This window comes from Myotis daubentonii, chromosome 4 (assembly GCF_963259705.1).
Source record: "Myotis daubentonii chromosome 4, mMyoDau2.1, whole genome shotgun sequence".
NCBI lineage: Eukaryota > Metazoa > Chordata > Mammalia > Chiroptera > Vespertilionidae > Myotis > Myotis daubentonii.
Genome location: NC_081843.1, coordinates 90,841,979 through 90,855,484, shown reverse-complemented (window position 1 = coordinate 90,855,484; position 13,506 = coordinate 90,841,979). Strand labels below are relative to the sequence as shown.

The window sequence follows — 13,506 nt, the reverse complement described above, 5'->3', positions numbered from 1 at the left end:
GGGCTAGTGACTGGCCAAGGGTGTCAATCTGGGTAATTCAAAGATCGTGTTTTTCTGTTATACCATGCTGGCTTAGGTGCATTCTAAGTTTAAAGAGAGAGAGAGAGAGAATAAGGACAAGAAATTACAAACTTATGAAGAAAAGAGGATGCATGTTTCAAAATTATAGATGAATGAAGTGTTAAAGAAGCGACTCTGAGGAAATATTCTGCAAAGGGGGTAGTGTTTCCCTCCAGGACGTGAGAATCATGTACAGGGCGGCTAACATTTGATAGTTCTCCCAATTCAGTTTCCAGTGCAGGGCTGAATTCTGAATGCAGCAAACACTGGCTGGCACCTTGTAAAGGTGAAACCCAAACCTCTGTTTTTCCCTCACACCCCTTTCCTCCTCTGTCACTCATGTCCTGTGCTGCGTAGTAACCTGAGTCTAGATTTGGTGTCAGCACTACCACCTGTTTTTAGACAGCCTGTGAGCTAAGAATGACTTTTACATTTTTAAGTAGTAGGGAGAAAAATCAAAAGAATATTTTATGACACATGAAATTCAAGTTTCAGTGTCCATAAATAAAGTGGTATTAGAACAGGCCTGGTCACCTGTTTACATACTTTCTGTGGCTGCTCTGCAGTTACACTCGCAGACTTGAGTGGCTGTGATAGAGCCTGTTTCAATCCTCTGCATGGCTGCTTGGTGCACTGTAAATTACTATGACACAGTGTTTCGAGTGCTACGGGTATCCTTGTTTGACACATTTATTTTAGTATCAGTGATATCCTTGCCAAGACAAGTGAAGTGTTCATGCTTTGAAGGCACAGTGGAATGCGGATATTACTAGAGGTAGCGAAGCAATCTTTGTTATGCAATGACATGCCAGTTTTGCCAAAAGCATAGAGGTTGGCACTACCAGACTACACGCTCATCAGAGTATCCCCAACTCACAGGAAAGATCAGAAAAACGAAGAAAATTTAAAACAGAATCTCATCACAGACTTTCTTTACAAAAGAAATGAAAATGAGGCCACAACCACAGGAAGTTCAAGTTAGGCAAGCAAGTGAAGCCATGCCCCCATGGGGAATTAATCAGCTACAGCTGCAGCAGCAGCCAAAGGAACGTGCCAGACAATACAAACTTGCAGGACTAGCCTTTCCTTGAGAGCAGCTGCTTGAGGAGTCAGGACACCAGGAGCAATGCCAATAGTCAGTTAAAAAACAAGGCACAAGATCGAGTGAGCGGTCTTCCTTGGCTCTTGTTGGGTCCATCGATGTCACTGATACTGCTCAGTTGTTTCTTTTTTTTTAAATTTTTTAAATTAAATCTTCAGTTGTTTATTTAAGGAATCAATGCCAAGGTTGACCTGACTGAGGAACAAGGCTCTTAAAATAGTCTGCGTGGAACAATTGGAAATAAGAGTATTTCCAAAGAAGTTGAGAAAACACGAATTCTATACAACCCAAAGTAGAATATACTGTTACAGCTGATGATAGTAAAAATTTGTGGAACAGAAAAATGGACCCATTACAAATTTATAAAACTTGTGAAGATGTGTTTAATGCTACTCCCTGTATCATCAGGTACTTTCCAGAACAATCTATGTCATGTGATTGAACCAATAGGGTCAACAGAGAATTTTACATTCTCTTCAGGGTTTTTACAGAAAAATTGCCCTCACTATTATTGAGTTTTGAAGGGCTTTGGAAATTAGCTTTTGCTGCAGATCTGATAATGTTTCTTAGTGAATTCAACGCTAAACTATAAGACAAACAATCACTTAAGTGCAAAACTTACACTGTGTTAAAGGCATTTCAATGCTACTTGACATTGTTTGAATGGCAAGTCATGTCAAACTGCTTTATATACTTTTTATGCTGTTAAATTAAAAGAAGAGTGATGTCTCCATTCTTACAGAAACTTGCAGTGGATATAATTTCTAGAATCAAACTAGCTTTTTGAACCTTGATTTCTATATTTCAAAAATCATTTAATTGTGTAATTGAGGAGTTGTCACCTAATATTCAATTGGAAAATACTCATCTACAAAGTAATGACACACTAAAAGGCAAATACCGAGAAAATCTAATAGAATTTGATAAATGGCTCTCAAGGAATGAACATGCTCAATTAAAATCATAAACTCATGGACTGATATAAATATTTGGCAATGCCTCTGTGGAAAGACATTCTCTAAGATAAAATTTCACTGCAGATCAGCACTAAGAGGTGAACACTTACAACAGACTTTGGGAATAGGAAATACCAACGCTGAAGCCCAAGGATGTGAAATGTCATCACCCACCAAAGGAATAATTCCATCCTTCTCATTACAGCTGCATGACAAAAACTGCACTGAGATATTGTTATATTTTAAATTGTGTCAATAAAATTTCTGTGAAAATTTGTTTTCTCTGTTATAAATGCCTATACAATATCCCCTATTTTGTCTGTTGGCCCACAAAGTTTCAATATACACTATTTGGCCCCTTTCTAAAAAAAAGTTGTCAATCCTTAGTCTAGATCAGGGGTCCTCAAACTTTTTAAACAGGGGGCCAGTTCACTGTCCCTCAGACCATTGGAGGGCCGGACTATAGTTTTAAAAAACAACAACTATGAACAAGTTCCTATGCACACTGCATATACCTTATTTTGAAGTAAAAAAACCAAAACAGGAACAAATACAATATTTGTATTTGCATGTGGCCTGTGGGCCGTAGTTTGAGAACCCCTGGTCTAGATTAACACATTGCGGACCAATAGTTTTATTGCTAGCTTTACCCAGTGGCCAGATAAGTTTCTATTGAATGAGTACAAAAAACGTTTTACATAAATATTAAAGGCATGCTTTAAAATTAAATAACCATTGCATTTTGAAGTTATTTATTACATGTTTTTACAAGCTAATATCCTTTTAAAATATGATCTTTGTAAAACACTGTATAATATGAAGCGAGAATTCTCATGATCTGTCCACAATGTGTTAAAACAGTTATAGTCTGAAAACATCACTTAGACTTCCTTAGAAAAATGTTCTTGCTCAAGACCCCGCACTTGGCTTTCATGCAGATGCTGCAGTCTGGGACATTTGTGCTTGAGGTGGAGACCATGCTTCTATGTCCTCAGTTATGCAGAGTCACACTGACTTCTGCCTCAGCATGTGCCCTGGGGAACTTGGAAAAGACATTCATGAAGGACCCTGGTAGAAGAATTACTTCTCTTTGGTCTCATGTGAATGTCAGAAAAGTGGCCATGGCCCAAAATGGCCTTAAAAAGAAACACACACACACACATACAAGAATGACACAGGTCTATTCTATTGCTCTCTAATTTCTGCCCTTGAAGAGAACAGCAGTGACCCTAATGCCACAGCCAACGTCAGGAGAAGAGGCAGGCTCGGGCAATGATGCCTATGCCTTCAGAACTCCAGGAGGGAGAGAAGGTCCTCCTCTCCATCCTGTCCTTCCCCCAGCCTGAGCATCCTCACCTGGACCGAGTACTCCTGGCTCTGAAGACACAAGAGCCCGGTCTTTAGTAGCCAGACTTCTAGATGCAGACGCCTTCCAGAAGGGAACACTCTGCTTCCTCTCAGCAGTTTTCAGACTTTCTCCTTTTATGTTATTCCTTTAGTTTTACTTTTCTTTGGAAACCCATGCAGTTGTTGTCAGAAAGTTTTCCTCTGACTTAGACCAATTAGGAGCCAGAATGGGTGGAGAGAGTGGCTTCCAGGCATGGCTTTTATCTGACCTTTTATCTAGTTAGACAGCAGCAGTTCAAGGATCCAAGTGGCCCTGGGCAGTTTCTCACAGTGAAGAGTCACTTAGGGACTGGAGTCAGGCTGAGATAGTAAAAAAAGGCAGCACACCTGCTACCAGAGGTTCTCAACTTGTGGGTCGCGACCCCTTTGGCGGTCGAACGACCCTTTCACAGGGGTCGCCTCAGACCATCCTGCATATCAGATATTTACATTACGATTCATAACAGTAGCAACATTACAGTTATGAAGTAGCAACAAAAATAATTTTATGGTTGGGTCACAACATGAGGAACTGTATTTAAAGGGCCAGAAGGTGGAGAACCATTGTTAGACTGACATAACTTAACACCTGTCAAGACCCAGGGTCCAAGGTCCATAGTGCCTGTTACAGCAGGTCTGGGTATTCAAAAACCTTTTCTCATCTAAGAACTGCAGGGAATGAGCATTCCTCCTCTTTGAGAAAAGGAATTAAGTCAGACTGAAGTTGAAAATCCTTTACAATGGAAATTATCTTTAAGAGTAACTATGAAGTACTTGGACTTAAAGGTAGTTTATTTAGGTAATGTGTTATATAAATCCATTTTCTGTTGATAATGAGCTGAAGGCTCACAATAGCCAGGTTCCATGGAGCTACAAAGCATTTCAATTTTCTCACTCATCAGGCTGGCTGTGGACAGAAATCAGCATTTGTTCTCCATCATGTTACAATTTTTTCATTTTACTTTCTGTTCCATGTAAGCAGACTCCCTTTCACCAAATTGTTTTAATTACTTGTGGAAATTTGCACATTTTTGTGTCTGCAAGGCAACAAGGAATGTGGGGCACATCTGATGATGGGGATCTGCTGAGCACAGACCTAGGGTGTCTGTCAGGAAGAAGAGACCCTGTGGGTATATGAAAGTCTGCAATCTGGGGGCCATTCAATACTCTCCCCCTGTGGATCCCAACCTGTCATAGCAAAATAGTGACACCACATGCTTGAGTGGGACTTTCTTGTTGTCATGGATTAAAATGTTCCCACAGATGACCTTTGCCACCTATCAGGAAAGAGATCAGGTCCCTGGCACATTCCTTCCCACAGCTGTTCCCTCTTCCCATTCCAGACAAGACTTTCCTTCCCTCCCTGGCTCTTCAGCCAAAAAGATCTCCCAGATTCTCTACAATCTGTCTTCCATTCCTTAACCCCTTGAGTGCTGGGGAGCGCGATTGTGCTCCTCCTGTCTTTCGCCAAAAGTGCCAGGGAGCGCTATCAAAGCTTTGAAATGGCATCCAGTTCTAAGTCTGCTTTTATTAGTGATGATGATATTGCTAAACATGTCAATGTAGTAAAGGTTTCCTTAAGTTTTTGAATATGTAACTTCATTTACTTGCGATTCATAATTTTTTTCCTAAACCTCTGCAAAATCAGCAAAAATGCCTTGGCAATTTTAGCATAGTTCTTAGGATATTGGTTGGCACTCAAAGGGTTAAGGGCCAATCTTGTCTCTATATCCCCAATAATGTGTACAGTGACGGATACACAGCTCAATCCTCAGTAAATATTTGCCAGATGAAGAAAAATGTCCAAGTTTCCCCTCTCCTGTAAGCAAATACCCTTCCCCATTTACCTTAGGGAACCCCTCCATCTGGCTTCAGTTCTCCCCACCCCCTCGAGAGGCTAAAACTCACCTAGAACAGGGCCTAGCCTCCCTCCTCAGAGCTCACACTGGGCCCCCACAGAGAGCTGCCCTCTGTAAGTTGCTACCACTTGGGCATGGTCAGTCTCTCTCTGGAGCACATCCCGATTAATGCTTCTCTTGCCATCAGCCAGACTCTGGCTTCATTCATACAATCTCCTCTCTTATTTAGGCCAGTATCACTTGCATTGCTCTGTGCAAATGAGGAACTCCATTAAGTGTTTCCGAGCTCGGCTGCATGGCTTGTAACAAGTGCTAAATGCAGCTGGTGCTTCTGTTCTCTTCCAAGTACTCACTGACTTAGGTCAGATGACTGTTTAATAAATTAGTTGCTTGGGTAGAATGGAAAATGTTTATCTTTTCTATTTGGAAAAATTCAATGTCCCGAAAGCACACAGGCTATGTGTAAAGTGACATTGTACAACTTAGATTAGGGAGGCGGCTGAATTAGGGAAGGGGATTTCAGAACTATACCTGACCTGGCAAATCCTCAGGGCAGAGTTTCTAGAGCTACTGGTCTAGGCACCAGGGGTTGCAGTCCCAGCAATCTCTAGTCCGATGGCCTTACATAAAATTCTAGAAACGATGTCGGCCTTTTGGGAGGCTGCATTCATTACTTTCCTAAAGTGAGCATAGAATGTATTAAACATCATAACTTAAGTTCAAAAGCTTAGCCAGGCTTTCAAACAAAGCTCTGTAAAGTGCGCTCTTCTTTTCCAATGCCATGTCTTCAAAAATTTTTTATTGGCACTCAAAGCTGGCAGCAGCATACATGAAAGACACACAGAAATATATGCATGGATCTGCCCACTTGCATGACCATCTAAAATGGTATTATTTATTATGTATTCAGCATTCAGATTTGGCAACACTATGAAAGCATTTTATGGAGTTGCCTTTGTTTAATGCCAATCCCACAGGTTGGCATCATCACTGTGTGTGTTTCATAGATGGGGAAACTCACTGGAAAGCAATTTCGTAATTCATCTCGGGTCCCAAATGAAGGGAATTAGGTAACACCTGGCAAACTGACTCCAGAGACTTCTTTTAGCCACTAGAGAAACGGACATATGGACAAACACAGGTCTGGTATATGTATGGCAAAGTATATATAGACACGAGAGTTCTACTGATATTCAAATTGCATCCACAAATTTGGTAATGTTCAACCACATTATCAAAAAATCCAGCAGTCTGATAGAAACTTTGTTTAATGAAATACTCTTGGAGTGTTGGGGTACAGCACTCAGACAGGCTTTGTTGAATATGAACTCTGCCTGCATAAAAGCAGATGACAACACATTGCACCAGGCAGGACTCCTGTGTCCTTATAACCATACAGAAGAGAAGTTCCTAGGTAGACACACACAGAGACACAAGCATGCTTACTTCTCCTACCTCTATGCAGTGGGTGTTGTAAGGTAGGACTCCAAATCAGAGAGGTTCAATAACCTGCCCACATTCACAGAATAAGGGAGCCCAGCTTTCTTGATGTAGAAAACACTATTTTTAACTGTGCAGCCTTCTGAAGTCTGAATCAAAATTTTTAAATTTTGATTTCCAGCTTTTGTTCTGCCTTTTGGTTTCGCTGTGTAAAAGCCAAAGCCTAAGAGCTGGAGAGCCCAGCTTATCAGAAGAACCTGAAGATCTCTCAGACACAGCCATTAAAATTCTTCACAAAAACCAAGATTTGGAAGTCCTCTATCTGTGTCTAAAGTCATTTCTTGGAAAGCTACTCCCTCTATCCTTGGTCCTGTGCATAATGTGGAGGTGAAAGTCTCAGAAGGGACCAATTTCTGCCCGAGTACTATACAGGGGATTTACAAAGTCCTTCAGGAAAGCAGCTTTCCAGGCAATCACCTACCTAGGAGAAAACAGCCCCACTGACAAGGATACCAAATGGAAAAGGCAGAAAAGGAGCCAGAAACGTTGCTGGGGGTGGGGGGGGGGGGCGGGGGGAGAGGAGGGGGTCACCTTTGGCCAGACGCTCTGGTCTTCAATAAAGCCCAGGATTATTGTATAGCTAACACTTTTCTAGGTTGAAATTTTACAAACAAGTGTTAATGTAAGACACATTCAAACCTGTCAAGAATTTTTGTGAGTTTATTTGAACCCAACGGATTGTGATAATGTTCCAGCTTTATACATGACCATCAAAGGAGGAGATGTAAGTGGGTTACGTGAAATCCACTGGTCATGGATTAGGGAGGCGCGTGAAAGGGGATTGGACAAGTGAAATGACAGACACATGCTTCTTTCACACAGGTGGGTTACAGGACAGTGAAGCCAAGAATTAACTGGATAACAACAATGAGGAACTTCGTGGTCTCTGTCCCTCCCGGTGCATTAGCTGTGCCCAGCAGGGTCTCGATAAAGGGAAGTGACCTGGACACTCCAAAGGCATGTCATGATAGATGCAAAAAGACAGTACGCTAGTTAAGGTTAAAGTTGGTCTTTGTCGGGGAAGATACCAGCCTAGGGCTGCTTTTAAAGTTTTAATTTCAGGCCATCCTCTGTGGTTACTGTAGGTCTCTGAGTTTGCAGGACCTCCACCTAGGCCTTCCCTGAGCTGGTCAGGTTAGCACGTGGCCCCTTTTCATCCACACAAGTCTCTTCTAATGCCCCCCGCCCCCTTAAAGTCCTTTCTAATGTTTCACCCACTTTTCCAGACTAATATTTCTAAGCTAACTCCCTGTGCCAGGCACAGAAGTGGGGCCAAGAGGTGTAGGGAGAGGACACCGGGCACTGGGGAGTGGGGGTCCCTCAGGGAGGGGTTTGCAGGGGGAGGGAGGGTGCCTGGGGGCTGGTGGGAGCCCAGTGTGTTGGCGCCAAGGACGATGGGGGAGGAGGGGCAGGTAAGAATGGAGGGGACTGTCTCAGAGGGAGCCTGGGGCACACACAAGGAAAGAGCAGCAAACAAGGGTGTGTGTGTGTGTGTGTGTGTGTATGTGTGTGTGCAGAAACAGGCGGAGGGAGCCGGCTGGGGGGCCCGGGACAGGGGGAGGAAGGCGGGCCAGGGGCGCAGGAACAAAGGAGAGCCGGGCGCAAGCAGAGGGAACCGGGTCGGGGGCGCAGGGAAGGGCGCGGGACCGCGGGCCGTTACCGTTGTACGTAGTGGACGAGGAACATGGCCAGGAGGACGCGGTTGGGCCAGTGGCGGAGGCGCTCGGCAGCCGTGCAGAAGCACACGAAGAGCGGCACGACCAACGAGGGCAGCTCCTGCACCAACCAGGCGGTAGGCGCCGCCAGCCGCCAGGCCGAGCGCTGGGACGCGTAGCGCCCATAGGGCGAGCCCACCAGCGTGAGCAGCACGAAGGCCACGAAGCCAAAGGCGCACTCAAAGTAGGCGAGCGCGTCGAGCAGGAACCGCTCCGCCAGCTCCATCACGGAGGACGGCAGGCTCGCTCCATTGCTGGGCGACCGTGGCGGGCCACATATAGGCGGTGGCAGGGCGGTGAGTGGTTGGGAGGCGCGGTTACCTGAGGCTGGGGTGGGCCGCCGCGCCCGGGACGCAAGCCGCTCTTCCCGGGCAGGTTTGAGGCGGCGGGGTGCGCCCCTGGGGCCAGTCCCACCAGTCACCCGCGCGCGGGGTGCGCCGGGGGCGGGACGGGAGGCGGGCCTGCAGGCCTTCCCGCCCCGCCCACGCGACGGAACCCCGCCTCCGGGGCGCCGCGCTCTCGCCGCTCTACGCATGCGCGACCTCGGGCTGTCCGCGGAGCTGCCTGAGGCAACGCGGAGAACCTTAGCGCCCGACTCAGAGACTCTCTGGGGCTGCTCTCTTTTGCCACTGTCACACTCAGGCTGACAACGGATCCCTTCGCTCGTTGTTTTCTGGGAGTAGGGGTCGCAGTGCTTATCACTTGCGTCTTGAAGTTTCCTGCAGGCCCGGGAGAGGCGGAGCGCACCTGCGGGGGGCCTTGAGCTGCAACCCGGAAGTACGCGCTGCCGACGGTGGCGGGTCGGTGGGTGCGGGCAGCGTGCGCGACCGCGTGGGCCATGGGGCGGCGGGCGCGGTGCAGGCGGCTCCAGCAGCAGCAGCAGCAACGGCGGCCCGAGGGAACGGAGGACGGCGCCGAGGGCGCCGGAAAGCACCATGACGCGGTAGGAGCCGGGGCCAGGCGGGCCGCGCCCACGTGGGCCTCCCAGACCCCGAGACCTGTGGGGCGGCTCCCCGAAGCCTGAGTAATTCCCCCTTTTTTTTTCCCTCAGGGCTGGGAAGGCGGGTACCCCGAGATCGTCAAGGAGAACAAGCTCTTCGAGCACTACTACCAGGAGCTCAAGATCGTACCAGAGGGCGAGTGGGACCAGTTCATGGAAGCGCTCAGGGAGCCCCTCCCGGCCACCTTAAGAATTACTGGTTACAAGAGGTAAAAGGGGCCGTGCATTTATTTCTTCAAGGGTTGGGATGCCTAAGGTTGAATTTTAAAAACGGGTGTTTTCCTGAGAAGAGTTAAAGGGCTGGATAACCGCTGCAAGTCAGCGGTGTGGATCCTAGAGTCTTGAAGCGTGGAGGAGGGAGCGCAGGGTCCAGCGGGGTCGGTCAAGGAGGCCAGGAGGCCTGTGCGGTGGGAGGCTGGAATAGGAAATGAAAAAGCGAACTGAGAAAGGGTGGACCCCTGGGGGTTCGTGAGCCAAGGACGCTTACCCTTTGGAACTCATGAAAATTTCTGACATTATCGAGTTTGGATAAAGCTTCTGTCTCTCTCATCCATCCATCCACCTATCCACCTATCTATCTATCTATCTATCTATCTATCTATCTATCTATCCATCCTAGAGGACCAGTGCACGAAATTTGTGAATTTCTGAATAAGGGGCATTAGTACCCACACATATATCAACCGTGCATATATCCATGCATAAATCTACACATATAACCATGTATACATATGTGATGCTCAACTTGGAAATAAACCTTAACAGAGAATTTTAAAAAACAAGCTGATAGGTTTCCATGGGTACTAGTTATCATATGTTATTTTGGTGACAACTACTTTAATGTGGAACAAGACTTTGTGAATCAACAAATATAACACATTTTTAAATGTATGGAGAAATACTCTTGATGCCTCAGCATGATGTTAGATAAATGAATTTGTCAGAAAATTACCAATATATACTGTGTACCAATATTATTTATTTGCCTTCTTCTAAAGTCATATGGATATTGTATTATGAAAGCCAGATAAACCAAACCTCTGTCTTTAAGTTACCTCATTCTCTAGGGCTTTCTCTGTAAATAGCAAATTTTAAATGAATAGTCTCAGTCCCAACCCTTAAATAGAAAAACACAAACAAAAATCTAAAGAAGTGGTTTGTTTAAGTCCTTGTGCATTATGAAGGGAGTTTGTTCTTTTGCAAGCTACATTCGGAGCCACACAGAAGTAGGAAACTGGGATAGTGTTGCATTCTGGTTTTATGTATAGCTAAAATCATTGTATAGCCCAGGGGTGGGCAAACTTTTTGACTCGAGGGCCACAATGGGTTCTTAAACTGGACCGGAGGGCCGGAACAAAAGCATGGATGGAGTGTTTGTGTGAACTAATAAAAATTCAAAGTAAACATCATTACATAAAAGGGTACGGTCTTTTTTTTTTTTTTTTTAGTTTTATTCATTTCAAACAGGCCGGATCCAGCCCGCGGGCCGTAGTTTGCCCACGGCTGGTATAGCCTCAACTAGTATCTCAACTGTAGGTGTTTTGTCAATAATGATACCAAGACAGACTGAGTTGCGGTTTTGTAAATAAACTATTGTCCTGAAAAAAAAAAAAGAATTTGTGCACTAGGGCAGAGAGCAATTCCTCAGCCCAGCATGCGCCCTCTCACAGTCCAGGAGCCCTCGAGGGATGTCTGACTGCCAGCTTAGGCCCGCTCCTGGGGGACATCCTTAGTGCTGCTGTGGAGGCGGGAGAGGCTCCTGATACCGCAGCTGTGCTTGCCAGCTGTGAGCCTGGCTCAGGGCTTCTGGCTGAGCCACGCCCCCTGTAGGAGTGCACTGACCACCAGGGGGCAGCTCCTGTATTGAGCAACTGCCCCTGGTGGTCAGTGCATAGCGACCAGTCATTCCGCTGTTCAGTTGCTTTGCATATTAGCCTTTTATTATATAGGATACATAGGGTGTCGTTCCCCCCCAAAGGTGTATATGCACATGTTGAAAATGAAATTATTTTAATAAACACTGCTTTTATGATTACTCAAAGTGTATACATTTTTTGTAGTTAATCTCCTTCCAAGATGAGTTGCAAGCAAAAATGGAACTGTAGGATTATTTAGGAGGGAAGGAATGCAGTAGTAGTATATTTAGTTTGTCATCCTTTAGTGATTAAACAGTGAGTATTGTTTAGCTTTGAAGGAATAAAGAGGCAGCGATAAAAGAATGTCTTCTCTCCATGCAAAGGTGGTTTTAGCCTTTCAGGTTGGTTTGAAACTTGCTTTTTTTTTTTTTTTTTTTTTTTAATAGCCATGCAAAAGAGATTCTACATTGCTTAAAGAACAAGTATTTTAAGGAATTGGAGGACCTGGAAGTGGATGGTCAGAAAGTTGAAGTTCCACAACCCCTGAGTTGGTAGGTACAATAAGGCTCCATGCTGTTGCATGTGTGTCTTTGTCACTTGAATATATGTCTTGGTAATACATTTGCTCTTAGCACAAAAGAACTTGAACATACGTCTGAGATATCCTCATGTTTTTCACCCAATGCTTTTTATCATTATTACTTTACACTGGTGTGCATGTTTTCATGTATGATTTGCAGCTGTCTGTATTTGAGTCATTGAGTTCAGTTAATTTTTTTCCAGTCAATCCAACCCTTTTGCTTTTGTGACATTACCACTTCTACCATTTCCATTTAAGCTCCTTGTTTTCTCATGTCAAACTGTTGCTGAGTGTTTACTTTCAGAAAAATGACAGCCTTAACCTGGCAAAGGTGCACAAGACTGCTCCAGCTGACTGTCTTACTGTCTCTGGTGCCCCGGCATGCTCCTGATCTTTGTGCTAATTTTTTTTTTTTTTTTTTGCCCTATTCTGTAGGTTACTTATTTCTCATGGCCCATGTCAAGCCTGAGCTGTCTGAAGACATCTCTTTGTCGACAGCATAGTCTGTCTTGTAAAATGCCTGGCATCAAGTCCTGGGGAGTCATTAAATTGTTATAGTTCCACATTTCATATTATCCACTTTGAGGTGTTGAAGATTCTTACAAAATAAGTGTGTGTGTGTGTGTGTGTGTGTGTGTGTGTGTATTTAGATATTTAAATAATTGCTGTAAAACCGTGAATTTAACCAGCATTTTCTGATAACTTTTGGAGGTTTTGACTATTCAAGTGTATGATATTATCTTTCTTTTTTACATATCCTTTAGTGATTGTAAACCAGGGTCAGGTTTTCATTAATCATGGGCTGTAGATTTGCTTGCTTTTCTTTCTTTCATTGGCCATTTGGATTTTTAGTGTCCATATCACAGATGTGTGCAGGGTACACATTTTGAATGAATGACAAATGCCAATGCTAAAATCAGTATTCAGCTGAAGTTCTCTGTGGTTGAAGAATAGAAGTGAATCACTGTCTAATAATGGCCAGTCATTCTCTTCATGTTATTGATTGTTTTAATTTTCTGAACACAACTGAAGCATGTGAACAACATATTATATGATTTGGGTTTCCAATACTTAGGTTTTGTTTGTTTTTCCTCATTATCAGTGATAACTGCATGGCAGTTTTATTGTATTAACATTTACTCAATTAAATTCACTTTTCAGGTGTGGACTACCCATACATCTCTCAGCAAGCAAGTAAAGCAGACACTTTCCAAGATGCCTGATGGTTTTCTGTATTGCTCAAAATGCAGAAATATATAATACTAGAGGCCCAGTGCATGAAAATTTGTGCACTGTGGTGGGGGTGGGGCGGGGTCCCTCAGCCACAGGGAACAGGCCTAAGCCGCAGTCTGACCTCCCTCTGCGGAGGTGACCAGGGTGATCAGGGGAAGGCGCCGCCCCCATCACCCTGCTGCTGCTGCCTGAGCCCATGGCTGCCTGAGCCCTGGGCCTCACAGCCGCTATGGCTTTGTCCAGATGGACATCCAGAAGA

The 13,506-nt window shown here is 44.8% G+C and overlaps 2 protein-coding genes across 2 annotated transcripts in view; one reads left to right on the top strand and one right to left on the bottom strand.

Annotated features, from left to right (window-relative positions):
• The window catches only part of SRD5A1 (steroid 5 alpha-reductase 1), a 25,469-nt gene extending 16,051 nt beyond the window's left edge, over nt 1-9,418 (bottom strand). Inside the window, exons 1-2 of the mRNA XM_059695092.1 lie at nt 9,281-9,418; nt 8,900-9,105 (exon numbers count right to left, since the gene is read on the bottom strand). Of these exons, the coding sequence (XP_059551075.1) occupies nt 8,900-9,105; nt 9,281-9,418 (344 nt within the window). The remainder of the gene's footprint in view (nt 1-8,899; nt 9,106-9,280) is intronic.
• The window catches only part of NSUN2 (NOP2/Sun RNA methyltransferase 2), a 26,602-nt gene continuing 22,457 nt past the window's right edge, over nt 9,362-13,506 (top strand). The window contains exons 1-3 of the mRNA XM_059694670.1: nt 9,362-9,521; nt 9,630-9,787; nt 11,881-11,985. Coding sequence (XP_059550653.1) covers nt 9,417-9,521; nt 9,630-9,787; nt 11,881-11,985 — 368 coding nt within the window. The 5' untranslated portion in view covers nt 9,362-9,416. The remainder of the gene's footprint in view (nt 9,522-9,629; nt 9,788-11,880; nt 11,986-13,506) is intronic.